General features: G+C 47.2%; 2 protein-coding genes across 2 annotated transcripts; both read left to right on the top strand.

Moving 5' to 3' along the window:
• Positions 1-6,861: 6,861 nt before the first annotated feature.
• On the top strand, positions 6,862-13,387 carry LOC141474979 (keratin, type I cytoskeletal 19-like). Its single transcript, XM_074163079.1, has 9 exons — positions 6,862-7,491; positions 7,605-7,687; positions 8,209-8,365; positions 8,735-8,896; positions 9,217-9,342; positions 9,526-9,752; positions 10,066-10,391; positions 10,897-10,998; positions 13,236-13,387. The coding sequence occupies exons 1-9, from the start codon at positions 6,862-6,864 to the stop codon at positions 13,385-13,387; spliced, it is 1,965 nt and encodes a 654-aa protein (XP_074019180.1).
• Positions 13,388-18,972: 5,585 nt separating this feature from the next.
• LOC141474681 (uncharacterized) lies at positions 18,973-24,592 on the top strand. The gene is made up of 8 exons (XM_074162696.1): positions 18,973-19,692; positions 20,389-20,471; positions 20,923-21,079; positions 21,582-21,743; positions 22,107-22,232; positions 22,460-22,686; positions 23,434-23,801; positions 24,245-24,592. The coding sequence occupies exons 1-8, from the start codon at positions 18,973-18,975 to the stop codon at positions 24,268-24,270; spliced, it is 1,869 nt and encodes a 622-aa protein (XP_074018797.1). The 3' UTR covers positions 24,271-24,592.
• Positions 24,593-25,463: the final 871 nt, after the last annotated feature.

The following is a 25,463-nucleotide window of genomic DNA, read 5'->3' as shown; positions in this document are numbered from 1 at the left end:
TCTTCTGACCTCACCTCTCTTCTGGACTCCTCTAACATAGACGTGTCTGAGTGAGCCTGCCCCTGCGGAGCAAATCTTTCTGTGTCAGACACCTGCCTGGGCAGGGGGACGGTGTGACCCCAGTGCCTCTACTCTTGGGCGACTGTAAGCGGGGCAGAGAGTGGGTGCTGAGATGACAGCATTCAAATTTTATCATGAATCTCCTCTTGAGACAGCAAACGGATGGTTGGACATCTGTAGCTGTGCAGAGCCACCCACAGGCTGGAAAGAGCAAATGGCCTCAAAAGTCCTTTTTATGGCCTGTGTAACATGGCACAAACATTTCTCACACCTAAACCCATGTGAAGTACTTTGGAGTCCTTTGCTGAGGTATAAAAGCAAGTGCGTTTCCCCAAATCCCCGCCCTGAATACACCACATGCCTGGAAGAGCAGCGTTTCTGGCCCTGCTCGGGGTCACTGTACGAGAGATCAGTCATGATGGGAGGATGGAACCCTGTCTAAGAAGCAGAGGAGCAGCTCGGCCGGTCCTGGCTCCGGAGCAGGGAACAGCTCGGCTGATCCCTGCCGGCGGAGCAGCGCGGTGCGGGCCAGGCGGAGCGGGGAGCGGCTGCGGGCGCTGCTGGGCTCTGGAGCTCCCCCAGCGCCTGGGAGGTACTTTACGAAGGTAGAAGGTACAGCCCCGGCAGAGGGGTGCGGGCAGGGACGGGTGACACCAGGCTTCAGGGCAGGGAGGGGTTAATGCCAGCAGCAGGGGTCGTGCCGGGCTTTCTCCCCGTTGCCCAAACCCCCGGGAAACCCCCGGCCCCGCAGCGTCCCCCCCCCCCCCCCCCCCGGCTCCCCCCGAGGATTTCGCTCAGCGGAAGGAATCACCCCCCCCTGAAGCGAGAGGCGGTTTCTCACCAAAACTGAAATCCTGTGAATTTGGCATCTGAGTTTTCACTTTCTGACTGCCACCGGCGCGGGCATCTCCCTCCTGCCTCCGCAGGGGGAAGCAGCAGCCTGGAGCGCGTGTGGAACCATTTATACTGGTTTGTTTAGGGTTTGGTTTTGGTTGGTTTTGGTTTTTTTTTCAGAGGGAAGAGAAACTGAACGTGCGTTTGCCCGAGAGCAAAGAGCAAACCCGGCAGGGTCTCCGGCTTGGACCACGACTCAAGCAAGTTTTTCATGAGCACTGTATTTGATTTCAGATAAAAGCTTAAAAGGAGCTGTATAATAAATTACCATTAAGTGTAAACGCCCCTTGTGCCAAAGAACCTGGAAATGGAGAAAGTGCCCGGTAAACGCGGGCAGACCAGACATCCCAGTACTTCCCGCATCTCTCCATAAGGTGTCAGCGGTAGAACTGGGAGATCCGAAGGAACTGCGGGGGGGGGGGGGGGGGGGGCAGTCTCCTGCTCCCCGGTGCCGGGGCTGCTCCTGCTCCCCCTGCCCAAGGGGGGGAACAGCGCGTAATGGCAGTCCGAGGGACTGGGACCAGTTACTCTGCTTAGAGTGGGACTTACGTTGCACTAAGAGGACTTAAGGAGCCGCAGGTAAGTTTGGCTGCTACTGTCTGTGGCTCAATGGAAGTTGCCGTTGGACAACAAAAGTACAATAACGTGCGATTAAAATAATATTATATGAAAATGTAATGCTCCGTAATACACAGTAATGTCAGCCCTGGCCAGTCTCTAGCACGTAGGGAGGCGCAACCAGGGCACTGCAGTGGGGTGGGAAGGGGAAGCATCCCCTCCTGCCGCTGCCCGGCCCTGTGCCCACCACACGGAGCATTTTGTGCTTCAGTGCCTGGGACACCGGGAGCTGCAGGAGGAGAGTACAGCACTGTCCTGGGCCACCTCTGCAGCCTGCTCTCTAGAGGGCACCCGCCTCTCACCCACACCGCTGCAGGGTGCCCAGGGCAGAGGCGGCAGCAAACCCGGCTCTCGTCGCTCGGCTGATCTTCTTCCAGCAGAAATCCCCAGCTACAGAGATGAAGCAGTGTCCCTGTGCGTGCTGGGGAGACCCTGCTGGCTGAGAACACGGGAACAAGCCATCAGCCCCAACATCGCGCTCCAGCTCCCTCACCTGTATTCAACGGTCCGTGGGGAGGTTGGCATGACCTGATTCTGATGTGGGACTGTCACAGGAGGTGACACAGGCCTCCCCCCCACCTCTTCGAAGACCCCCCAGCTGCCTTCCTCCATGTGTTACGTGCACAGAAGGGACGCCAGGCTGAAACTCACTGCAGCAATGTGCCGATACCTGTTTACTGCTTTCGAACGGCACTGGAATGCTTTGCCCCGTGTCGTTAGGCAGGACACAGTGACACCCGGGCTCTCTGTGGGGCTGTAACTGCCTTACAATGGCCCTTTGCTGACAAAGACCCTGCCAATGAAGTAGCATCAGCTGAGACCCCAGAGGCAGCTCTGCAAGGGGCTGTTTGGACCCAAAATGCCAAAGTTCCCAACCAAAGGGTTTGTGCTCTGAGCTTCTCTTACAGCTCTGACTCACCTAATTACTGCTCCTATCATAATCACCATCGTTCCATTGGGTGGTGGATCTTTTGAAGGTGCCCTTTAATGTTTCATCAGCACCAGTCTCTGCAATAACGAGTGAGTAACAGATCAGGTATAATGTATGCGAGAACTAGTTTATTTGCTAGAGGAGAGATGTTTGCTGGATTGGAGACCACTGGCCACCCTCCCGGGGCGGGCAGCAGCTCCCCCAGCACTGCCCGCTGGGTGAATGGCCCGTGTTAGCGCCATCAGATGCAACGAGGGGGACACGTTCCAGGGATACTCCCCGTGACCACACATGGTGGGGTGTGGGCAGATGCCAAGATTACACCCTGCCTTGCAGAGGAGTGCAGGAGAGGCGGGGACCTACTCCCTCACTTCAAAACAGGTATTTTAACGACCTTCACTTTTGGCACGTGGGGAATGATCGTATCCAGGTGGTTTTCACAGAATTTCACCGAGTTCTAAAAACACACCGCTTTATTTTATGAGATGTGGCCATAAATTTAAATAGGGAGAAAGAAAGCGTACTCTTCCACTGAGTAATGCTAAAAACACCGGGGGTTCACAACAGTTGTACAAACTGCTGTGGGACAAACCAAAGTCCTCTGGCTGAGTGTCCCCCTGCCAGGAGAAGGATGGGGCACGGGTTTTTGACACAAGTATTTCTAATTACAAAAAGGCATTTAGAGAAAATGAAACTTTTCACTGGAAATAGTCGGTATTGACAACCCTTTCAATGTGGACGGAACTGCTGCCAGGCACGAACGGCCAAGTTAGTAGGAAAAAAAGGTTCTGGAGTGCTGTGTGCCCTCATTACAGAGCAAACCCCTGGGAATCGTTAGCTGGGAATGACTTTTTGTTTAGAACTCTCACTCAATGCACTATTAAACTAACAAACAACATTGAGCCCTAATATGTTCCAACTAATCTGGATGAAATTTTCTCAGATTGTTCAGTTTTCAAACACCTAGCTTTTTATCAGGAAAAAAACCCATCATTTGAATTTCAGTGGAGAGGAAGCAGTTCCACGGTCAGTGTCAGGCGGTGACCCTCGGTGCAGGAGGAGCTGTGCACACCCTGAGAACACCCAGTGCTCTCCCTCCAACACAGTCATACTGCAGGGACCGGGTTTCTCCTTTACTATGGGGAAATATTGTTCTATGGGGTTACCTGCTGTTAATAAAATTGCTTGATGATTATATAATGGCAGTTAATTTATAATGTGTTATTATGAGAATGAGTCATGTTCCCCAGATAGATCTTCCATAGCTTTTCTCTGTGCACCAACATAAGACAACTGAATTTTCCCGAGATGAGGTGACCAGCGGCAGGAAGGGTGGGCGAGGGTTCCCCACCAGTGGGGCACAGACACGGGCTGGTAACGGCCCACTCGCACCCCCAAAACGTGCAGTTTCTTCCAAACACAGCAGGCTGTTATCACAGAGCTAAGAAGGAGGTGCCAGGGGAGCTCACAGGAGCTGGCGTGCGCTCAGCCCACACCCCGTCCCTGTGTCCCCATGCCATCGCCCCAGCCCTCCACGGGGGCCGTTCCAGCCTCACCCCACGCTGCTGCCGCCCCCCCAAAAGGAAAGGGCTCTGTCCTCTCCCAGAGCCCGCGTTCAGTCTGTGTTACTGTCTGTGTTACTGCGGAGCACAGCGTAATTCTGCCATTTACGCTCAGTGGGTGCATTCCTGCCCGCACCGGGTGAGCCTCAGTCCACCCCCCCACAACCCCCCCACATCCCCCCCACCCCGTTCTGGGCAGGAGCCGGTAACAGTTTCATCACAGGAAAAGGGAAGAGGCCCCATTGCAAACAACTATGGTGTCATCTGCCTCCAGGGCATCTTCCTCCTCCTCCTCCACCCCCTCCTCTCTGTGACCTGAAGCGTGTCAATCATGCACGGGTGGGTTTTCCTGAGCGCCATCAAACGATCGACTCTGAGGGTACGCTCTGACTGTAGACTCTGAGGGTACGCTCTGACTGTACACTCTGAGGGTACACTCTGACTGTAGACTCTGAGGGTACGCTCTGACTGTACACTCTGAGGGTACACTCTGACTGTAGACTCTGAGGGTATGCTCTGACAGTACACTCTGAGGGTACGCTCTGACTGTACACTCTGAGGGTACACTCTGAGGGTACGCTCTGACAGTACACTCTGAGGGTACGCTCTGACTGTACACTCTGAGGGTACACTCTGACACTACCCTCTGACTCTACGCTCCCTCTGTTAGTGATGCCCAGTGCAAAAAAAGAAAAAAAAAAATCTGTTTCAAAACAAGTCCTGTGTTTTAAACATCACCTTGCTGTTTTAAGGAGCTAATCTTCACTCTTGAGGTATATGGCCTGCAGGAATTCTCAGGAAAAAATGGCAATAAATCATCCTTTCATGTATTAAACGTGAAGCTGTGAAGCATGTTGCACACGAGCATCCGCACTGATACTCAAACCATCCAAATGTTCTTTTTGTGAACAGGAGACACGAAGCTTAGTCCACCTGAAAGGACTGACTCACACAAAAGATGTAATAAACACCTTTCCGGAAAAAAACCCCAACCCCCAAACCGTACCCTTCTGCAGAATTACACAGAACAACACAGAAACGTATCCATGTCCTTAAAACACGGGTGTCAGCAACTGGAAGCCAACAGCTAAAGGGAACGTAACCCAATGGTTCCAGGAGCCAAAGCAGCTGTCAGTACAGAAGAGAATTTTGTGCACTTTGAGAGCAAAGGATTTCTCACTGGAAGAAGCTAAAATTATGGCTCAGACTCCACTGAGTTTTGGAGTCAACCATTTAAATTTCTGGAAGCCTGAGAGGGCCTTGTGTCCTGGGTCATTTCGGAGATGAAGGGCAGCAGCAGCAGAAACCTCAGGCGTGTCCTGCGGCGTGGGAGGGTGTGCTGGGAGGAGTGTTTATAAAAAGATGTTTCCACAAACACTTGCTATGAGCCATGACAAACAAACCTCTAAATTAGCAACAATCAACAAGGGACAGGAATAACACGGGAATCTGTGCCAGAAGCCGGGTGTCACAGGACCAGCCCAGCCTACGCACCGCGACAGCACCAGCCCCCGATTCCGCAGCCCCTGTGCCTGGGAAAGGGGGCCGGAAAGAAACGTGGAATGTTTGAGGCTCAGGTTGCTGTAGGAGCTCAGGAGACAGACGCTCAGCCGAACTGCTGTGTATCTGAAAAAGACACAATCTTAGAAGAAGATCCAACATAGCAAATGTTCCCTACGTTTGGTCATGCTGTGTCCATGGACGGAAAACAAAACTGATGGGAAAACGCTGGTTTGATGTACAGCTTATTGACTTAATCCCCAAATCAGGAACTTAACCTTTCTCCTCTGAGTAAGTAGGTTTGTGTTTGCGCTGCAGAGGGCAAACATCCTGACCGACGTTCTGAAACCCCCCCAGGAGTGAGAACATTGCCCCCATATTCACAGACACGACAAGAGGGACTCCCCCAGAGCCAGGATCTCGCCACCATCCCGTGCCCGCATCTGGTCGGAGCGCATGAAGAGCTATTCCATGCAACAACCTGTCACACCTCCTTTCCTTACAGTCTCACACAGAGCTATTTTCCAGTTGTTGTCATACAATTGTTCATAATTGAATTGTTATTTATAAAACAATTGTTTTATACAATTTATACAATATTATAAAACATAATTGCCAATGTTTGCTACGTTTTTATGAGAAATTACAAGGATGTGAGAGCAGTTCCGTGTGCCTGCAAAATACATCCTGTGAGAGGATTTCAAAAGACATGAAGCAATAAAGGACTAAAAATAAGAAGCATACAGCATAAGATAACCATAAACCACAACCTATTCAAATATCCCTTAAGCATAAAAAAATCAGCTGGGATTCCTTGACAAATACCCGAAAGGGGAAAGAGTGTGAGGAATGACTACATTAGGATAGAGACGGTACCATTCCTTACTGTCCCATACCGTGAGAGTTTATTGTTGTGCTGCGATGTGAACAGGAGGAGGTGAGTGGGCTGAGTTTAATGCAAATGACTGTAAGTCAGTGGACTAGATCGCTCCATCTACCTAATTCAGAGCCACCCAACAGAAATTACATGTTTTGTATTAATAAACAAACGGTCGTGAACACTTTGAGTATGGGCTAAGCTTCCTGACACCGTCAAACATCTCCCTTTGGCAAATTACCCCTGGCGTAAAACCTACGGCTCGCACGTGCCCATGGAGAGAAGGTGCTCCCTTGGCGGTGACACCCATTGTCTTGGGTATAAAGGCAGCACGGGCAGGGTGGAAGTTGGAGCTATGATTCCACAACAACTGTAGGACCAGCTTTGAGTTTTAACCTGAATCAATCGCTGCCGCCACAATGAGCTGTGGCTCCAAACAGACCTCCAAGAGCTGCCTGCGAGGGAGCAGCGGTGGCAGTGGAGGGGGCAGCCAGCATTCCTCTGCCTCCTCAAGAAGAATCACTTCCAGGACAAGTGGTGGTGGCAGCATGGCTGGGGGCAGTTGCGGCGGAGGAAGTTCCAGGAGCTGCCATGGTGGGGGAGCCAGCGGTGGCAGCTACGGAAGGATGAGGCGCAGCAGTTATGGAGGAGGAATGAGTGGGGGGTATTACGGAGGGGGAATGAGTGGTGGTGGCTATGGAGGGGGAATAGGCTGTGGCAGCACCGGAGTAGGCTTTGGCTCAGGTGGGAGCGGGTTTGGTGGTGGTTATAGAGGAAGCTTTGGAGGAGCTGGTGGTAGTTTCAGTGGTGGCAGCTTTGGCAGTGGTGGCTTTCACGGAGGGAATGTGGGAATTCTCTCCAACGACGAGAAGCTGACCATGCAGAGCCTCAACGAACGCCTGGCTTCTTACATGAACACGGTCAGAAATCTGGAAAGGGAAAATGCTCAGCTTGAACAATTAATCAGGGAGTGGTACCAGAAGCAAGGTCCTACTGGTACAAAGGACTACAGCCACTATTACGGCAAAATTGAAGAACTTCAAAATCAGGTAGGACGTTCTTTCTTAGAGAAGCTTAAGCATTGACAGACTTTTCTGTCCCTTGTGCAAACCTGAGAGATTCACAGGGAAAATTTTCCTCAGCATATCGTCTTCTCTTCTAGCTTGTGACTGCGGCTGTGGAAACCAACAGAGTACTCCTGGACCTGGACAACACAAGGATGACTGCAGAAGACTTCAGGATAAAGTAAATATCTATTCCCCTTTTCCAGGCACTCATTTCTTTTCTCCTACTTTCCTCAACTTAGTTTCATAGATTTGTACTAAGGCTCCTCCTGGTTCCACAGCAGCACAACTGAAATAATATGTAAGACTTAAAAATTCTTCACTATTTATAGAATGATCTTTGATGGGAGCAATCCCAATGGCTGCGGAGTCAAAGCTTAAAATAAGCTTTATTTTTACAGAAAGAAAAATTGTGATTTTCTCTCACTGAAAGTCAGATGAAACAGATAGATGAAACCTGCACAAAGTCTACAGTAAGAAGAGACAATTGAAAAGACCACAGAATATGTTTTAATATTAATATTAAACTTTTAAGTAGTGGCCGCTGATCTGATAATTCTGCTGGCTGAGAGATGCTAAGCATAGACGCAAAAGCAGACACAGAGATACTGGAATACGTGAATCTTTTCAGAAATGAAGTCAGTAGGAGAAGGGCTGAAAGCCCAGACCAGGGCTGACCATTCTGCTCTGTCCTTGGCGCAGGTACGAGACAGAGCGTGGTCTCCGGCAGAACGTGGAGGCCGACATTAACAGCCTGCGACCCTTGTTGGATAATCTGACCCTGAACAGGTCTGACCTGGAAATGCAATTTGAGTCTCTAAAGGAGGAGATGATTGACCTCAAGAAGAACCATGAGGAGGTAAGAGCCAGATGCTTGAAATGCAATCTGCAGAGGAACACAAGAACATTTATGGTATGGGAAACATGGGCAGGTCTCGCAGGCACCGTCCTCTGCTCTGAGTAGTCTCCTGGGCTCTCCCCACGTGTGGCAGCTCAGCCAGGGCCCGGGACAGGCACCGCTGGGCACCGTCCCTCCCAGCACGCGAGGACTGGGGAGCCAAGGCCAAATAATGGCAACAAGAAAAAACCCCAACACACATATACATGTTATGGAAAGGATCCAGGATGGTTTATGACATCAGAGCAAGCGAACTGACTTCAAAAACTCTTTCACAAAGTAATTTCATCATTTTTGTTTATTTGCCTTGTCCCTGGGTTTCCTCTGCAGGAAATGAAATCGCTGCAAACCCAGTCCAACGGTGACGTGAATGTGGAGGTGAACGCTGCTCCAGGAGAGGATCTGCTGAAAAAGCTGAATGATATGAGACAAGAATATGAAAATATTATTAAGAAAAACCGTGAAGAGGTTGAGAGGTGGTATGAAAGCAAGGTAAATGGTTACAGTTTGAATGTTCACATCACAAAAGCAAAACAATACCAACTTTGGTAAGAACGTCCTGTAGATGAATTGCATTTTGAACGACAACAAAACATCCATTGCTTTTAGGCTATAATGGTCGAATCCCTTTGATTAAAATAAAGGAAATCACAAGTGGGCTGGAGGCACACTGGCAGAGCCATGGAAGCAAATTTAAACACCCTCAAACTACAAGTGGCCCTGCCTCAACTCGTGTTGCCAGATGCTTCCACGATAAACTACCCTGATGACAGTGTCTGTGAATTTTCTGACATTGTATGTGAATTTTTCAGATGGAGGAAGTGAGTCAACAAGTCCACTCAAGTGGCCAGGAAGTGGAATCCAGCAACAAACAGATCTCTGTGCTGAGACGTGACTATCAGAGCCTGGAAATCGAGCTGCAGTCGCAGATCAGCATGGTAGGTAACCCCTGCTGCTGATAGGCAAAGGACGGGGGAGTTGCTGGGAGAGGAGATCAGCTAGAGCTTCATGGAGACGCTTGGCACATCTGACACCATCTAACATTTTTCTCATTTGGGACATAGGAACGATCTAATCCCACCACATTCCCATAAACACTGTATTTTGTTTTCCATTTGCAGATAGACTCTTTGCAATCCAACTTGGAAGACACCGAACGTCGCTATAACATGCAGCTGCAGCAGATCCAGGGCATGATTGGCCCCTTGGAGGAGGAGCTGGCCAGTATCCGCTGCGAGATGGAGAGTCAGAACGAGGAGTACAAGATGCTCCTGGGCATCAAGACCCGCCTGGAGCAGGAGATCGCTCAGTACCGGGCACTGCTGCAGGAGGGACACCATGATATTAGGTACGTACGTTCAGATTAATTAACATGCTGTCTATGTCAGCAGATGAAAGCGGCAGTATTTGTATTAGGAACTAGTGCAATTGATTTCTCATCAACATATTTACTACAATCACAGGAATTCACATGGAATCTAAATCTTAGCTGGCAGTGTACACAGCTGTATTATTCTGTACTTATCATGAAAACATTTAGAAATGTTACATTCTCAGTTGCACGAGGGAGTCAGAAAGTGGCCTGGACACAGCCCATAGGACACCGGACACTGCCCATGTTCCTATAAATCTTACACACACACCCCCTTTCCTCGTTACAGCACCTCTCAGGGAGGAGCTGGTGGAGGATCCTCAGGAGGAGGAGGTCATGGAGGAAGTACCTGGTCTTCTGGAAGAGGAAGCAGTGGAGGAGGAAGCAGCTGGTCCTCAGGTGGAGGAAGCAGCGGAGGAAAAACTGGAGGATCCTATGGGAGAAGTTCCTCCTCCGGAAGCGGAGGAGGAGGCAGCAGAGGAGGAGCAGGAGGTGGATCCTGCGGTAAAACTTCAGGTGGAGGAGGTGGCAGTGGTGGAGGAGGAGGGGGCAAATCCTGCCTCTCCCACTCTTCATCTTCCCAGTCCCACTCTGGCACCTCTTGTGAAAGCCAAGGTAACAACTGGAATAAGAGAGTACATCCTTCCCTTAACTTTCTTCTCTGAACGACAGGAAAGGACATGACAACTTCCTGCATTATTTGGAAATCTGCAGATATTTTTGCTATTTTTTCCCATTTGTGTTTTAAGTCCACTCTGACATTTGTTCTTATTCAGTAACGCACCAACGTGGTCATACTTGCACAAGTGACTTGAGAGAAGGGGATGTTACAAGGACTTGTATCAGATGTGTAGAGGGAGGAAATAAAGGGGGAAATGGAAAAATAATGCCCAATCCAAAGCAAAGAGGGAACCAGGGAAGTCAGTAGTTTCAGAATGAAGCCAAATGTTAGAAATGTAACTGGTATTAAGGGGGCAAAATGGCTAAAGAAGGTAAAATATTTGGAATAGTCATGACATTTAAAATATAAAGGGTATTAGCTGCAAAATCCTGAAGCAGCAGAAGATGGGGAGTGACCCAAGGGTCTTTTCCACGTCTGATCTCACGGCTGTGGTTCCAGGAGATGCTGAAAACATGAAGCTCTGCCTGGAAGGGAATAAAACACTGGAGAGAGGAGCCACAATGGAGGAGGTGTCTGAAGCCATAAAGACAATAAGACGGGGTAAGGTCTCGGGTCCTGACAGCACCTCAGATAAATGCCTGAAAATGTTGAAAATTAACAGGAAGTTATAATTTTTAGAAAGATTCTCTTCCACCTCTGACTTTTTAAGAAAAATATGGAAAACGATCCTGCTATGAAGCTTCCATTTATTCCTTCATATCAAGGAAGTAACAGGGATATTAATCTTACTGAAAAGTGTAGTCTGTCTCACAAACAGGCTGCTTCCCATCGCAGACTGAGAGCTGGGATGAAGGTTTTGGCCATAGACCAAAAGCCCTGAAGCCACTGATACAGAAAGTAAGAGCACTGTCCAGAGACTCTCCTGCTGCTGAGAACAAAGGCAGTGAATTCAAAAGGCTTTTGTGTAATGAGTAAGATTTTTTGGTGAGATTTGGTGTAGATAAGATCTAGTTTTCAAAAATAACAGGCTTTGCAAACTCCTCTGTGAAAATTGGCTGCTTTGATCAAACATCCTGTCTGAGTTGCAACGCTCCTACGTATCCTGGTGCTTGGTAGGCAAGATTAAAATATATTATGCACCATCCTACTTTAACTTTTACAAATTTGTTTAAATACCTCTACACACATAAATACAGATTCTAAGTTCATCTGTATTTGATTTATGTGAAGCCTGACACTGTTCTAACCTTTCCAGAGTGCTGGGGGAAAAGTCTAGTCCACTGAGAACTGCACAGGCTGTAGCTATGAAGTAACAAAAAGAGGGAAAATGCTGAACAAGATAACACTTCTTCACAGAAACACTTGCTTCCCTTCATCTTTCAACAGGGAGTCTTAGAAAGTCTGAGGAGTGATGGGCAAACCCAGCATCTCCCACTGCGGGACCTTCCCCCTGGGCCTTCGGACCAAGCACGGCTGCACCGAGCGTGTCCCATCACGTCTCTGCCGGCAGCAAGAGCAAACACTGCTTCAGTTATTCACCGCTGGTCACTCTGGGGACCATCAGATCTCTCTGGGTGTCCTACCTGCTTCTTCCACCTGAATTTCTGTGCCTAATCACTGTTACCTGAGTTAATCTCTACCGTGATCGGTGTTCTTGTGAAAAAAAAAAAAAAGGAAAAAAACCCCTCAAACAAAATAAGTGCTAATAAACCTTTGCTTCTCTCTGATGCAACCAGAAAGCCACGTCTGGGAGAAATTTCCTTTAGTGGACATTTTTGTTTGAGTCGGTTACAGATACTGAGCCCTACCTATCAGGGAAAGAGGGGGGGGTTAAGGAACTGACTATTCCCTAGAAAACTTCTTAAAAACCCTCTTCCTAAGTAGTCACTAAAATGCATTATGAAACTCTTTTATCATGGAATGGAAAGTTGGAAATTTTCAGCTCCCAGTGCCAAAACAGCCCTGAGTGCAGAGCTCAAATCACGTACCGTTAATTACCCAAAACGAACACATTTTGAGTGGTACCTGCCTGGGTACACACTGGGTAACAACTGGACAAAAGCTGAGCACCAGGATACCCCTGCTTTGTGGCAGTAGCTGTCTGTGCTGTGGAATCCATTCCCAAAGGTGGATGTGAGCCAAACTGCACGCACAGGGTCTGACAGACGGAACTCACCAGCGAGTTTTGCCGATGGAAGCCCTGCCTCGCTGTCGGGGGGCTGTACAGCATCTCCACTCCAGGGCACGTCTCAGGTCTAACTATGGACAGGTACACATTTTACAAAGCAGACCGACAAATTGTTCATATTCAGGATGTGATTTTACAAAGCTCAGAGGAATGCTGAGAGCAAAAATAAAAGATATCCCAGAGAAAAGATTCCCAAAGGAATTTTAAGGGCTGCCTGGAGATCACACAGCAGAGGGTCTGCTCACAGCAGCAAGGGAGCAAATGCCCTAAAAGACAGAGATGGAACTTCTCCTCTTTGTCTGAATTACAGCCGTGTTTCCCTCTTTATGCCCGGGTGTTAATGGGCCAGAGGGTTCCTCTATCGAATCCCTCACGGTGCTTTTCCCTTCTGCTGGGGCTAAAGAAAGTGAGGGCTCTGCGTAAGCACGACTTCTATGGGCTGAACCGCTGGAGTGAGCTGTTCGGGGAGTTTCACTGGAGGATAAATCAGAGGGTTTCTCACACGACACCTGTTCTCTAATACGTTCTTTATCCCTTGCACTTCTCCACTCATCCACCAACACAAACAGAGGGCACCAGAGGCGAGTATCACTGCCATAAGTTTTTCTCTCCTGTTTTACCGTCACGAGTCTTGTTTTTTCACTCTGAGGAAGGCATCACCCACTGGATGAGGTTGAGAAACAGACCGAGTGGGAGACCGTGGGAACGGGACTCCTGAGCGCCCGAGTTCCAGGCGGATCTGTGCCAGTGACTCACCGCATCGCTTTGTGCAGGCTCTCGGCCAACGTGATCAGGATTTGAAAAGAAAAAAAAATCTAGGAAGAATTCTTTTTTCTGACTAGGGTCTCTATGGGGGCCTGAGGAACTGGCTGACCTTCATGAAGGCCTATTTTACAGATAAACATGGCCTGATGTCTCTCACCTGACAGGCAAAGGCAGTGTTGATGGAGGAGCCGTCTGTGCTGGAGCTCTCTGCTCTGCACCATCCCAGCAGCTCTGGGACCCTGGATCCTGCCCTTCTTTCCAAAAGCATAACTCCCTTTTAGCACTTTTACTGCCAGTTATCTAATTATCTACCATCTACGCATCAAACCGTGAAGAAGCCCCACTGAAACACATCCTCATGAGAGCAAAGCAGAATGAAACCCGGAGAGTTTGAGGTGTGGGAAGGGGAGCCCCCACGGCCATGGGGCAGCTCTGTGCGGAGAAACCAGCCCTGCGGCACGAGCACCGGCGTGAGGATGCAGCACGGGGCGATGCGCTGCGCGGCTCTGCGGCTGCTTTACTTGCTTACGTTGCTGTGTTAGAATCACACCCAGAAATAAGTAAAAATTTCTGAGCAATTGCAATAAATAATATAATATTACTATTACTACTTTTACTACTCTGTCTTCTTCCGTACCTAAAGCCTGTCCCTTTCTCATCAAGGTGTACTTACAACGTTCCTTGCACGACATTGAGTCTGCAGCTAGAATGTAAATAAGCTCCATGATACAGTTTATTTGCTACACGTTACAGTATGTGACAAAATAAATATAAACCACCAATAAGCTTAAAAAAATACCTGTGTAACCATGGCATCAGTGCTCGTTACAGACAAAAAGATGGCTGAATGTAGAGGGTTTCTCACCATACCCTGGAAGAAAGTGCCAGTTTAAGTATTCTCTCCTTTTTCCATTTTGTATGTATAAAATCTGCAGCTGGGTTATCACTGGCATTTTCTAACTGAGAGAGCAGGCTTGTAATAACAACAATGATGCAAAAAAACTTCTATGGAGGAACAGAGCTTGAAAACCAAAACTACTGCAAAGCAGGAGTAAGAAATACAAATATTGTCGTGTCGGGTCTCAAAGCTCAGGGTGTGCTTAAATAGGACTCCAGTGATATTAAGAGCAGTGAGAAGAACCTCACACTTTTTTTTTGCAGCATTTTGTCAGGCATTAATCAGCATAATAGGCTTTAATTTTATGAGCACAAACTTTTGCAATTCGGATACTTATCTGCTGCTCCAATTAGTGCTCTGAGAAGAAATTGTGGTACGTGTTGGAACAAGACCTTCAGAACCACCTTGGGCAAAAATAAATGTGCACACACTCCTGAGTGTTTGGCTTCGGTGCTCCCAGAGCACTTCATTGGTCCAGCTGAAGGCATAGGTGTAATTTCAAAATTGCCTATGCATATATTCTGCTGATCTCTCTTTTGTTTAGCATTAATTGTCTGCCCTATTAATTGTCAAACGCTGCACAGATCTATTCATGGGCTACAGAACTAGCACAGTGCAGTGTGTCATTTCACCGCGCAGTTGGGGGGGAAGAAAGGAACTGGCAAATCTCTCTGGAACCCACCCATCCCAACACCGATGTCCCAGTGGGGCTTCTTCACCACTCTGAGGGGGTCACACAGGCTGCTCAGCCAGTCGTTCGCTTCAGGTGCTGGGTTTTTGTGGTAACAATTCACTCTGTGGACAGTCAAGCAGGGCCCAGATCCCCGTAGCGTTTGCCTGAGGCAGGGCATCAGAATGTCATTGAATTAAGGGGAAATGCTTTCATTTTTCAGTGCGCAGACAGAGAAGTGACAATACTTTTTCTCCAGGTCTGTTTCGGATGCAGCAGCTCCAGCCTGGTGTAAAAGTCTCCCGGTTCTGCTCCACCATAGAGCAGCGTGGGCTGCTCCCCAAGTCTGTCTTCATCCCCATGCCAGGCCGTCACTCTGATCCCTATCACCAGGGACAGATTAAAGGGAAAACAATAACAGGGAGAAGGAAAGAATGTCGGCTGCGCTTGAAGTGTGGCGTGTGATGAGCTGACACGGAGCAGCCCTCGGTGTCAGACACTCCGAGACTCTGCAGGTGGCTGGGGAATAAACGTCCCCATTCTGGTCCCATCTGGAACCAGCAGTTACAGAGCACAGTGATGCCATATGGACACAGACCCACCCATGGTTAAACCGTGCATCATTTACAGGAAAGAGATGGGAAAAGGTACTAAAGTCGCCGGTTCCTTTTAGGTAATTCCGTAAATTATAAACTTCACATCGTCCATACAACACATTATGGGAACGCACCAGAGAACAAAAAATTTTGAAGAGTCTTTAAATGAGCTCAGAAAGGAAAAATTAATCCTGTCGACAGAAGGGATCTGCTCTGGTTTGTAAATATTTGCACAGTTAAATATTTAATAATCAATAAATTAAATGTGCCAGGAGGGAATTCAATGCATGCAAATTTACAAGGGGATGCAGCACTCACAGTTCACCTGTGTTTTTCAGGCCCCTTGGTATTGCAGTCCGAAGAGACACAGGACATTTTTGAGAACACAGTGACTGTGAAAAAAAATACCACAAGGGAAGATGTTAAGCTGTTAAGAATATGCCATATCCTCAGAGCCAGCAGGATTGTTCTAAAATGCACTGAGACTGAACTAGTAACAAAAATGCAGTAATAGCAACACTAAAGAAAAAAAAAAAAAAGGAACATCCTGTGAGCACGTGACTTAAAAGCTACCAAAGATCTAAAGGCAAAATCTTTAATGAGTGTTCCTCCTGTATACGTAAGTCATGGGAATAATACAGAACTCAAATGAAGTGCTGGGGCTATATGAAGTTCTCCACCCTCAATGGCTTGAGTCTGTCTTTTCTTTCATGGCTTTTATTTTTTAAAGTATTTTCCCAGCGTACAATAAGATATGCCCCTTTCAGAAGAACCTCCCAGTATGGACAAGTCCCTGCTGTGAACAAGTATGTATAGAAAAAAACAACCTATAAATAAAATAGGAAACACTGTATGTTCTTGAAAAGTACATAGACTAAGAGACTCTTTTAGCAAATGTTTTTACTCTTGTTTTAATAATTCCAGAGACTTTTTGCTCACTGTCACTAAAAAGCCCACAGATTGTTCCAGCTTGTCTATGAAAAGCATCACCAGAATCGCCAATGGAAACTGGAATGTGATACCGAGTGTTACCTCCCGGAGTGGAATTTGTGAAAAAGGGCCCCCATTGACCAAAAGGATGTTGCCCAGACACAAAGGCAAAACAACACTAAAAGGAAAAAGCATTTTGCATATAGTAAATACAGTAAATCACATCTCTCAGCCCCAATAACAGCAGGCAGAAGCCCAGAAACCGTGTTTATGCTGCTGAGGTGACACTGCCCTCTTCTAGCTGGGAATCCAGGAGGAATTATCCCATCATCAACCTGCTTGAAATCTTTCATCATCTTTGAGCCACTGAGTGTATTGAATAGCAAGATAAAATCAGAGCGCTTTGGAAAGAGGTTGCATAAGCAGCAATAAAGCAACGCTGGCAAAAGCACAGTGCAAAGGACAGGACAACGGAGTCAGCCAGAAAATGTTAAATAAACCTTAATTTAACATAAAAAAGACCAGAAGTTAAGAGGCAGAAATAGAGTTTGTGAAAGAATCGTGCACATGGAGACTGACAGCAGCAATGATATATAATAATATATATAATATATAATAAACAGCAGCAACATTCAAACCAACTTCCAAATCCAGGTGAGCTGCTGCTCTGCAATGAACCACGAGAGGCCCTTGGGAGGATGCTGAGACAAGGACAGCAGTGACAGCAGTGACAGCCCCTCGGGGTGCCCCTCCGTGTTCCCCACACCTCGGCTTTAGGGGGAGATGACTACATTTCACGAACACCTCACAGGCACCAGAGGGTCAGTAAGCAGAGCAGAGGAAAGGCACTGGAGAGGTTTCAGTGACACGGAGCAGAACTGTCACTGCAGAAACGAGCCCTTTCTCCCCAGCAAACTCCAACAGCCTGGGGCCATCCACAGCCAGACCCCAAACGCTGGCGGTTTCGCTGTTGTTGGCACTAAGCGGTGGGGACGGGCTGTTCGTACGAATGCAGTCTCCACCGTACTGAAGAATAAGGTGTGAATTTCTCACGGAAGCTGCAGTGTAAGAACAGAGGTAAGCGGGTGCTGAGGAAAGGAGCTTGTGCCTGTGAACCCAGGAGAAGAGGGAACATTATAAGGAGGTATTTTTGTAGATGATGGTATCTGGAGCCCGAGTCAGTCAGCGCCATCTGCCCAAACTCACACTCTTCTTACAGACTTTTCAGAACCCTGGAGTTCTGCCTCCAGACACGCTGCTCTGGCATCAAATCCAGCACTTGAGGATGGAAACCACTTCCAAGTCCATCTTGGGCAAACTTCTGGGCATCAGTGCAAGACCAAAGTGTGGTGTAACTTCTTCTGTGGTCTCAACGGTCTGATTTCAACTGATTTGTGCAAAAAGCCTTTCAGCTTTTCTCTCAGGATACTATTTTAGAGTCTCAAGGATCTCTGCCTTAGGAGCAGCGTATATAATTACCACCTGTAACATATGACACACTAACAATAGAGAGAACGAGCAATTTAATATTATACCATAAAAGGTCTTCCCACACAGCAGTTTATAGGTCATTGTCTGCATTAATGCAGCTTCTAATTGTGCTCCAAGTCACTTTATAATACAATTAAAGTATTCTTAGTCTTTCTACTATTTTAAATCAACAGCTCTTTGGTGAAAAAAATCCAATATTTTGTTTCTTTTTTATTTCTAGGACTTATCTATATGGTGTGCTGTATTAGCACTTTCTTCACAAAGGAAGGATTTTGATTTTTAAATAAGACTCCCACTGCATTGCTTGGAATAGATTTCCCAGATGAATAAATGTGTTCTCTGAGTGATGGCAGGGACACCCAAGTCGGGCAGTGGAAACACACTATTTGTACAGTCCTACCAATAGAACTCTTGCACTATCATGTGTAGTGAGAAGACGAATATAAGCAGTGTAGATCTTAAATGCACAAAATATGAAAGAGCAGAAGAGAACAATAGTCTTTGACAACAGCAGCTCCAAAAATCTTAGTAAAGAAAGTAGATAAATAATCGAACAACTAAATGCATGTCTAACATGAAGGATTTGGGCCTCATCATCTTTCTTCTAGGGAAGAACTGAGAAGAAAACTTCTCTCTGCACAGTTCCCTCAGCATTAGCTTTAACGGGGTCCTGTAGAAAGTGCCTTTGCCATCGTAAAGCAGGTCCAGGTCGCGTGGGGCAAAAGGGTCCAGAAAAGGCTAAATGAAAAGAATGCCACCCAAAAGAAGTGAGATGTTCAGTCTTAAACAAACAGCACAAACCCAGCAATGGGCCAGATTGCCTGAGATATCAGCACAAAAATATTGTTCAGCAAATTATTCTTGGCACAAACAACAAGGTTGGTAAATGCCCTGGGAGAAGGAAACACCCTGGTGGTGACACCCACTGTCAAAAGTATAAATAGAGAGAGCTGGGGATGAAAATTTGCAGTCTTGAATCTTATCAGGCTGTGCACCTAAATTTCGGGTTGTGGTTAGACTGTCATCTGCTGTCACTATGAGCTGTGGCACTAAATCTTCAAGCAGTACCATTAGAATTAGCAGTGGTGGTGGTGGAGGTGGTGGAGGGGGCAGCAGCTGTGGAATACGTAAGTCTGGTGGATACTCCTCAGTGTCCACTAGAAAATACACCTCTTCTGGAGGAAGCGGAGGCTTTTCTGGGAGAAGCTATGGTGGAGGAGTTTCCAGGAACAGCTACGGAGGGGGCTTTAGCAGTGGCAGCTGCGGAAGGATCAGCCGCAGCAGCTATGGTGGGAGAATGAGTGGTGGTAGCTACGGAGGAGGAATGAGCTGTGGCAGCATGGGAGGAGGATTTGGATCCGGTGGAGGTGGCTATGGAGGAATGGGAGGTGGTTATGGATCTTGTCTTGGTGGAGGTGGTTTTGGCGGTGGTGGATATAGCGGAGGTGGATTTAGTGGCTTCGGGGGCAGTGGTGGCTTTGGTGGTGGCAGCTTTGGTAGTGGTGGTGGCTATGGTGGAGGTAGTTTTGGTGGAATCGGGTTTGGTGAAGATGCCGGCTTGCTCTCCACAAACGAGAAGCTGACCATGCAGAACCTTAACGATCGCCTGGCTTCGTACATGGATAAAGTGCGACGCTTGGAGGAGGAAAATAGTCAACTTGAACAACTGATCAGGGAGTGGTATAAAAACCAAGGTCCCACTTCTATCAGGGACTACAGCCAATACTACAGAACAATTGAAGAACTGCAGAACCAGGTATGATGTGCTTTGACTAACTTTGAATGGATTCTCATTAGAACAGCACCTGCCTCCTGCAACATGAGAGCCCTGTTTGGGCGATATATTCCCTCCTTTGTTTTAGCCAGGAAGCTGAGTACTGGGTTTTCTCTGCTGTGGGTGATGGGTGTATTCTGGCACATCCCATCATCTCTAGTGCACCCCTTATGGGGCCTGTCCAGTGCTCCCTTCAACACTCTGCTCCTGCTTGTTAGTTCCTCACTCTCTGGAACGGGACATATAACCATTGCCTGCTGATGTGGTGCTACTGGTGCAGCTTTTTGTGAAGGATGAGCCAACACGTGCATTGAGTCTAATTCTAGCCTCAGCCATTTAATAGTCCCATAGCTCCTACATGAATATGGTTGTTGCCAAGTGCAATGGTAATTATGTCTTCCCACTGCTTTTGGAATATGAGTTTATTTAGTTGTTCTCTCCGACAAGGTATTGTGTTTTTAATGGATATTTGTAAATCAAAATTGATAGCAAAGGCACTTTCTTTTAACTGGAAGCAACAAACTCCTCTCTATAGCTCCTGCAGCGTGATGTCAGGTAATGTCAGGCTTGGCATTACCAGAAAGACATTCTGAAATGTGTTTCTGTGCAGTACTTCTTCCCTCTGTGTGTCGGAATGGAAAGACAACTGACCAAGGAACATCTCCCTCTCCCTTTCAGATCGTTGGTGCAAATGTGGACCTTAACAAGATCCTTCTTGACATTGACAACACCAGAATGACGGTGGATGACTTCAGACTGAAGTGAGTCTTTCCCTCCCCATCTCATTCCATCTTTACCCTTTACCCCCCACAAGTTCATATTCCAATGAATCTTTGTGGATGCTACAGCCTCTTGGCCCCAGTGACAGAACAGCTAATTGTTGGGGGAAGCATTTAGAGAATGATTTTGTGTTAGTCTTTCATTGTTGGTTTTCTCCAGACCAGTTACTGAAGGGCACCATTTAAAGACCTCCACCTCCATCCTTGCATGTAGCTTTATAAGTATAATCCTCATAATACAAATCTCATAGAGAGAATTTCTACTCAAATCAAACAAACCTATTGGGGACGGAAAGAGAATTAGGTCCTTTCTTTTAAGAACTGAGCAATGGGATTAAAGACCAAAAATGTACTGATGGGAACTGTTCATAATCAAGATCATAAACAACGAGATCTGGCAGCACTTTTATTACCTTTTTTGTCTCACATTTAGATATGAAACCGAATATACTCTCCACCAGAGTGTGGCAAGTGATATTAATGGATTACGTCCACTTTTGGATCAACTGACTCTAGCCAGGTCTGACCTGGAGACACAGTTTGAGTCCCTGAAAGAGGAGCTGATCTATCTGAAGAAGAACCACGAAGAGGTAAGTTTCTCCACACTTTAAAAGCATAACTAATGAAACCTCAAGACTCAGAGAATTTCCTGTGGATTTCTTACACTAGCAGTAACCACATTTTGGCCGCTGGCTTTGCTCATCCAGTGTGACACAATCTGGCTCTGATTTTCAGGAGTATGAGCCCCCTGGATAGAATATAGGGAGGAGCCAAAAGAAAATATTTATACTGTCTGCAATGGTATTTCCCATTGAGAAGAAAAATGCCTAAAAGGATTTTCACAAAGAGCACACTGTGTAGAGCTCCTTATGGCCCCGAGGAGACAATGCCAGGGTTACTGCATGTGTGGTGCCTGGCTGTGGTTCACCAGGAAGCCTGGCTTAGGAGCAGAACTGTTCCCTGTCCTGAGGGCAGAGGAGCAGTAGGGCTGCGTGAGGATTCGTGTCCCTTTCTTTCCCTTTAGTTGAAACTAGGACATTTCTCCTCACCTTCCCCCTTTGAGAACCTGGTGGGTTTTGTTTTTTTTTTCAGGAAATGAAAGGACTGCAAACACAGTCTGGTGGAGATGTCAATGTGGAGGTCAATGCTACTCCTGGCATTAATCTGATGGAAAAACTGAATGAAATGCGTAGTGAATACGAACGGCTTATTGAGAACAACCGGAGAGAGGTGGAAAGCTGGTATGAAACCAAGGTAAAGCACAGGGGATTTTTGGTTACTAAATCTTTCACAAAGAACTGGACCTATTTACATCCAGCAGAGGAAAGGCAACTTATATTATTTAAGGGACATTAACTTTAGATGGCTTTAAGCAGTTTATTGTAACAGGTCAGTTCTGGGGTATTAAGGTTACGTGGAAAGGATGTAGAATCTGTGTTCCAGCAGCAAAGTGAGTTACCCAGAGTGAGTCAGCTGATGGCATGGGGGGATATACACAGTCAGTCTACACTGCATCTTTCTTTATTCTTATTAATTTCCTTCTCAATGCTTTTATGATAACCTCACAATGTTTTCTTATTATCAAAAATGCCTCAATGTTGTATGTGAATTTTTCAGATGGAAGAAGTGAATCAACAAGTCCACTCAAGTGGCCAGGAGATACAATCCAGCAACCAACAGATCTCTGAGCTGAGACGTGAATATCAAAGCCTGGAAATCGAGCTGCAGTCGCAGATCAGCATGGTAAGGAAAGGAATTTGCTTCTGCTTCACCTGTGACACTGGCTGTATGTGTCGCTGGAATGAAAGAAACAGCTAGAAATTACTCCATCTGTAGAGAATGAGAGACTGGATTACTTATCTTCAAAGATACGCTTTTTCCTGGTTTGTGAAGATCTCCAATTTGTCCACAAAAAATGAGCTACACTTGCCACATTCCCATAAACACTGTATTTTGTTTTCCATTTGCAGATAGACTCTTTGCAATCCAACTTGGAAGACACCGAACGTCGCTATAACATGCAGCTGCAGCAGATCCAGGGCATGATCGGCCCCTTGGAGGAGGAGCTGGCCAGTATCCGCTGCGAGATGGAGAGTCAGAACGAGGAGTACAAGATGCTCCTGGGCATCAAGACCCGCCTGGAGCAGGAGATCGCTCAGTACCGGGCACTGCTGGAGGAGGGACAGCAAGACATTGTGTATGTAAACTGGGAACAGAGCCCAGCGTTGTGTGAAACCCGGGGCTGCCAGATTAGTCACAAAGACGGGGAATGAACAGATTTGCAAAACAGATTTCATACTGCCATGAGGCTAACTCAGCCATCTAGACCAACCCTCTTCCAGGGGTGAGGTACCGCACATTTCTTGGCAAACCTCCTCAGAATATAAATCGTGTGAGGAAAAATTAAGGCAGAAATTCTGAACTACTGATTTGGGGCTAGAGAGGGAACCCAGGGCTCCTTTACCCTGGCTTTAGAAATGGCCAGAACTGGACAGACAGAAGTCACCTGGGAAAGGACCATAAGCAGAAGAGTGACCATAGTTTTCCAAACCTTCATAAAAGCCACAGTGCACAGTTCTCGGAAACTTCAAGCTACTTTGGCGTCCCTTGTGCACTGAGCCTGCTCCTGCCTGTGAGCGGCGCCTCAAAGAACAGCTAAAGCCTCAGCCACCATATGCTGACAAGGCAGCAATGCTAAATCTGGCAAGAAATATCTGAGCAGAATGTGGGAAAAGCAAAAACTCTTGTATTCAATCTGAAGTTGAAGGAGAGGTTGATTTTTGGTACTGCATTAGTTAGTCTTGCTGATCCGTGCCAGGTTCTAACAAGAAGTACAGACTGGAGAAGTGCAGGCTTCTGTGCAGTATCTGCAGATGGATTTCCTTCTGAGGTCAAAAAGCACTTGATTAACTTTTTTTTTCTCCTTCTTTCTCTCTCTTTGCAGAATCCCATCTGGAGGAATGGGAGGAGGCATGGGAGGAGGCATGGGAGGTGGTAGAATAGGAGGCGGTGGCTACTCTTCTGGAGGAGGAAGAGGAGGAGGTGGCAGCATGAGTGGTGGATATGGAGGTGGCAGCATGTCCTCCGGAGGAATGGGAGGAGGAATAGGCGGAGGAAGCTGCGGAGGAGGAATAGGAGGAGGAAGCGGAGGAATGGGAGGAGGAAGCGGAGGAATGGGAGGAGGAAGCGGCGGCTGCAGCAGCATTGTTGGAGGAGGAGGAGGAGGAAGGGTCTCAGGAGGCGTCAGCAGTTCCCACTCTTACTCTTCATCTTCCCAGTCTCAGTCCTGCAGGACTGGTGGTGAAAGCCAAGGTGAGAATTGTTGTGTGGTCACGCTGTTCTCTCAGTCCCACCCCTACTAATTATACCCTATAGCAACATACTCTTCCAGAGGCAAACCGTACTGAGGAGAAACGACATTTTCTGAAAGGTGTCAGATTTACTTTTATTAAAAATTCTTTCCTATTCGTGTGCAAAGGATCAACTCGGCTTAAGAAACACACATTCAATTTCTATTCCTGACATCAGCTAATGACGTAGTTAAAACCCCAGCTGGTATTTTTCATCTCTCCCATTCTTTGCAGAACCTCACAAACACGCTGCTTTTCCCCCACCCTGAAGTTTTCCTTTATGCTTTTGCAATGCTTACAGTCCCCTATCACATATCCAAGGTGCTTTTCTGTCTGGGAAATACCGGGGTCTCAGAGATTCAGTGCCAGAACTGAAGAAATTAATGCTTCTTTATTTCTAACCAGGGTATGGAAGAAAATCTTTTGACTAAGAATATACATTGAGGATCCTACAGTGCGTGACCTCTCAAACAGAAATTGGCCCAAACGCTCTGCATCACCCCGCTCCCGAGGACAGACAGATGCTCTGAGCAGTTGCTCAATGTCACTGATGTCCTCTGTCCCCAACGGCCCATCTGAGCTGCTCCGATGGGCCGCCCGCCTCCCCGCACGCTCTGCACCTCCTCTGCCTGGGACCTTCGGGGCTTCAGGCGCTGGCAGCCCAGCTATTGCTTTACGGAGTCAACCTGTTTGTTACTCGGGTTGTTCTGTATCAGGAAAATGTCGCTAATAAACTTCATCTCTGTCTCATGCAACCAGAACCCTGTGTGTGGTTTTTCTTCCATCCTGTAGGTGCAAACACTTAGAAAGAAAATACAAAGCCACGCCAACACACGCCTCCAGGCAGGAAAGCTGATGAGACATTACACTAGCTGATAATGAAATTTAGAGTTAAAGCACAATTTCTGAGCATTCAGGGCAGATCATAATCTTCTTGGAGCATCCTGGGCTGTGCCTTTGGTTTTTAGCAACAGGCTGAGCTCTACAACTCCCCAGCAGCTGAGTATGAGCCCAGACCAGAGTGCGGGACCTCAGCACCGTGCTAATAATCAGTGCTAATAAAGCCAGCAGTCTCTTGTTATTAGCTACCTTCTGGGAGTTGCATTTGCTTCTGTCCAGCTTTTTAATATGCTTTTTTATAGTCATTATTTCAAAGAAATTATAGTATAGCTTTCTCCACTGATCGGAACAACTTTTTTCATGAAGACCAACAGCAGCCTGTTCCATTGCAGCCCACCCCATGGATAAAGGCCATTTCCAGAGCTGAAAAAACCACCAACTTTGCCTTCTGGAGACTAAAAAATTCAGAGATCAAAGGAAATTAAATGTATTGTCCCAGGCCTTTCAAAACAGCCTCTTGTGCACGTTTGAGGAATCTCAGCAATTTCTGCATGGTATTTTGGAGGAGAGAGGGCTGCCAAAGCAGGCAGATCGTAAAACACAGCTTTATTAATTTTAATGAGAAGTTGGCATCTGAATTCCTGGGACTCATTTGAAATTCTTAGCCCATTGAACAGCTGCCACCCAGAGAACCCAGAACAGAGCCAGGGACGGGCTGTGCAGCTGGGAAGCACAGCCAGCAGCAGAGAACCCGGAGAGGGAAAGAAAGGAGCGGTGCCCATCC

The sequence above is a fragment of the Numenius arquata genome, chromosome 23, assembly GCF_964106895.1.
Source record: "Numenius arquata chromosome 23, bNumArq3.hap1.1, whole genome shotgun sequence".
NCBI lineage: Eukaryota > Metazoa > Chordata > Aves > Charadriiformes > Scolopacidae > Numenius > Numenius arquata.
The sequence above is the reverse complement of the archived record's forward strand: the minus strand, read 5'-3'. Positions and strand labels throughout refer to the sequence as shown.

Excerpts from the sequence above, each read along its gene's own strand:
- LOC141474681 (XM_074162696.1), top strand. The coding sequence starts at position 18,973 with ATGAGCTGTGGCACTAAATCTTCAAGCAGTACCATTAGAATTAGCAGT. Across the intron at positions 20,472-20,922 it reads GTGGATGACTTCAGACTGAA|ATATGAAACCGAATATACTC; the intron begins GTGAGTCTTTCC and ends TCTCACATTTAG. Across the intron at positions 22,687-23,433 it reads GAGGGACAGCAAGACATTGT|AATCCCATCTGGAGGAATGG; the intron begins GTATGTAAACTG and ends CTCTCTTTGCAG.
- LOC141474979 (XM_074163079.1), top strand. The coding sequence starts at position 6,862 with ATGAGCTGTGGCTCCAAACAGACCTCCAAGAGCTGCCTGCGAGGGAGC. Across the intron at positions 7,492-7,604 it reads TTGAAGAACTTCAAAATCAG|CTTGTGACTGCGGCTGTGGA; the intron begins GTAGGACGTTCT and ends CTTCTCTTCTAG. Across the intron at positions 10,392-10,896 it reads CACCTCTTGTGAAAGCCAAG|GAGATGCTGAAAACATGAAG; the intron begins GTAACAACTGGA and ends CTGTGGTTCCAG.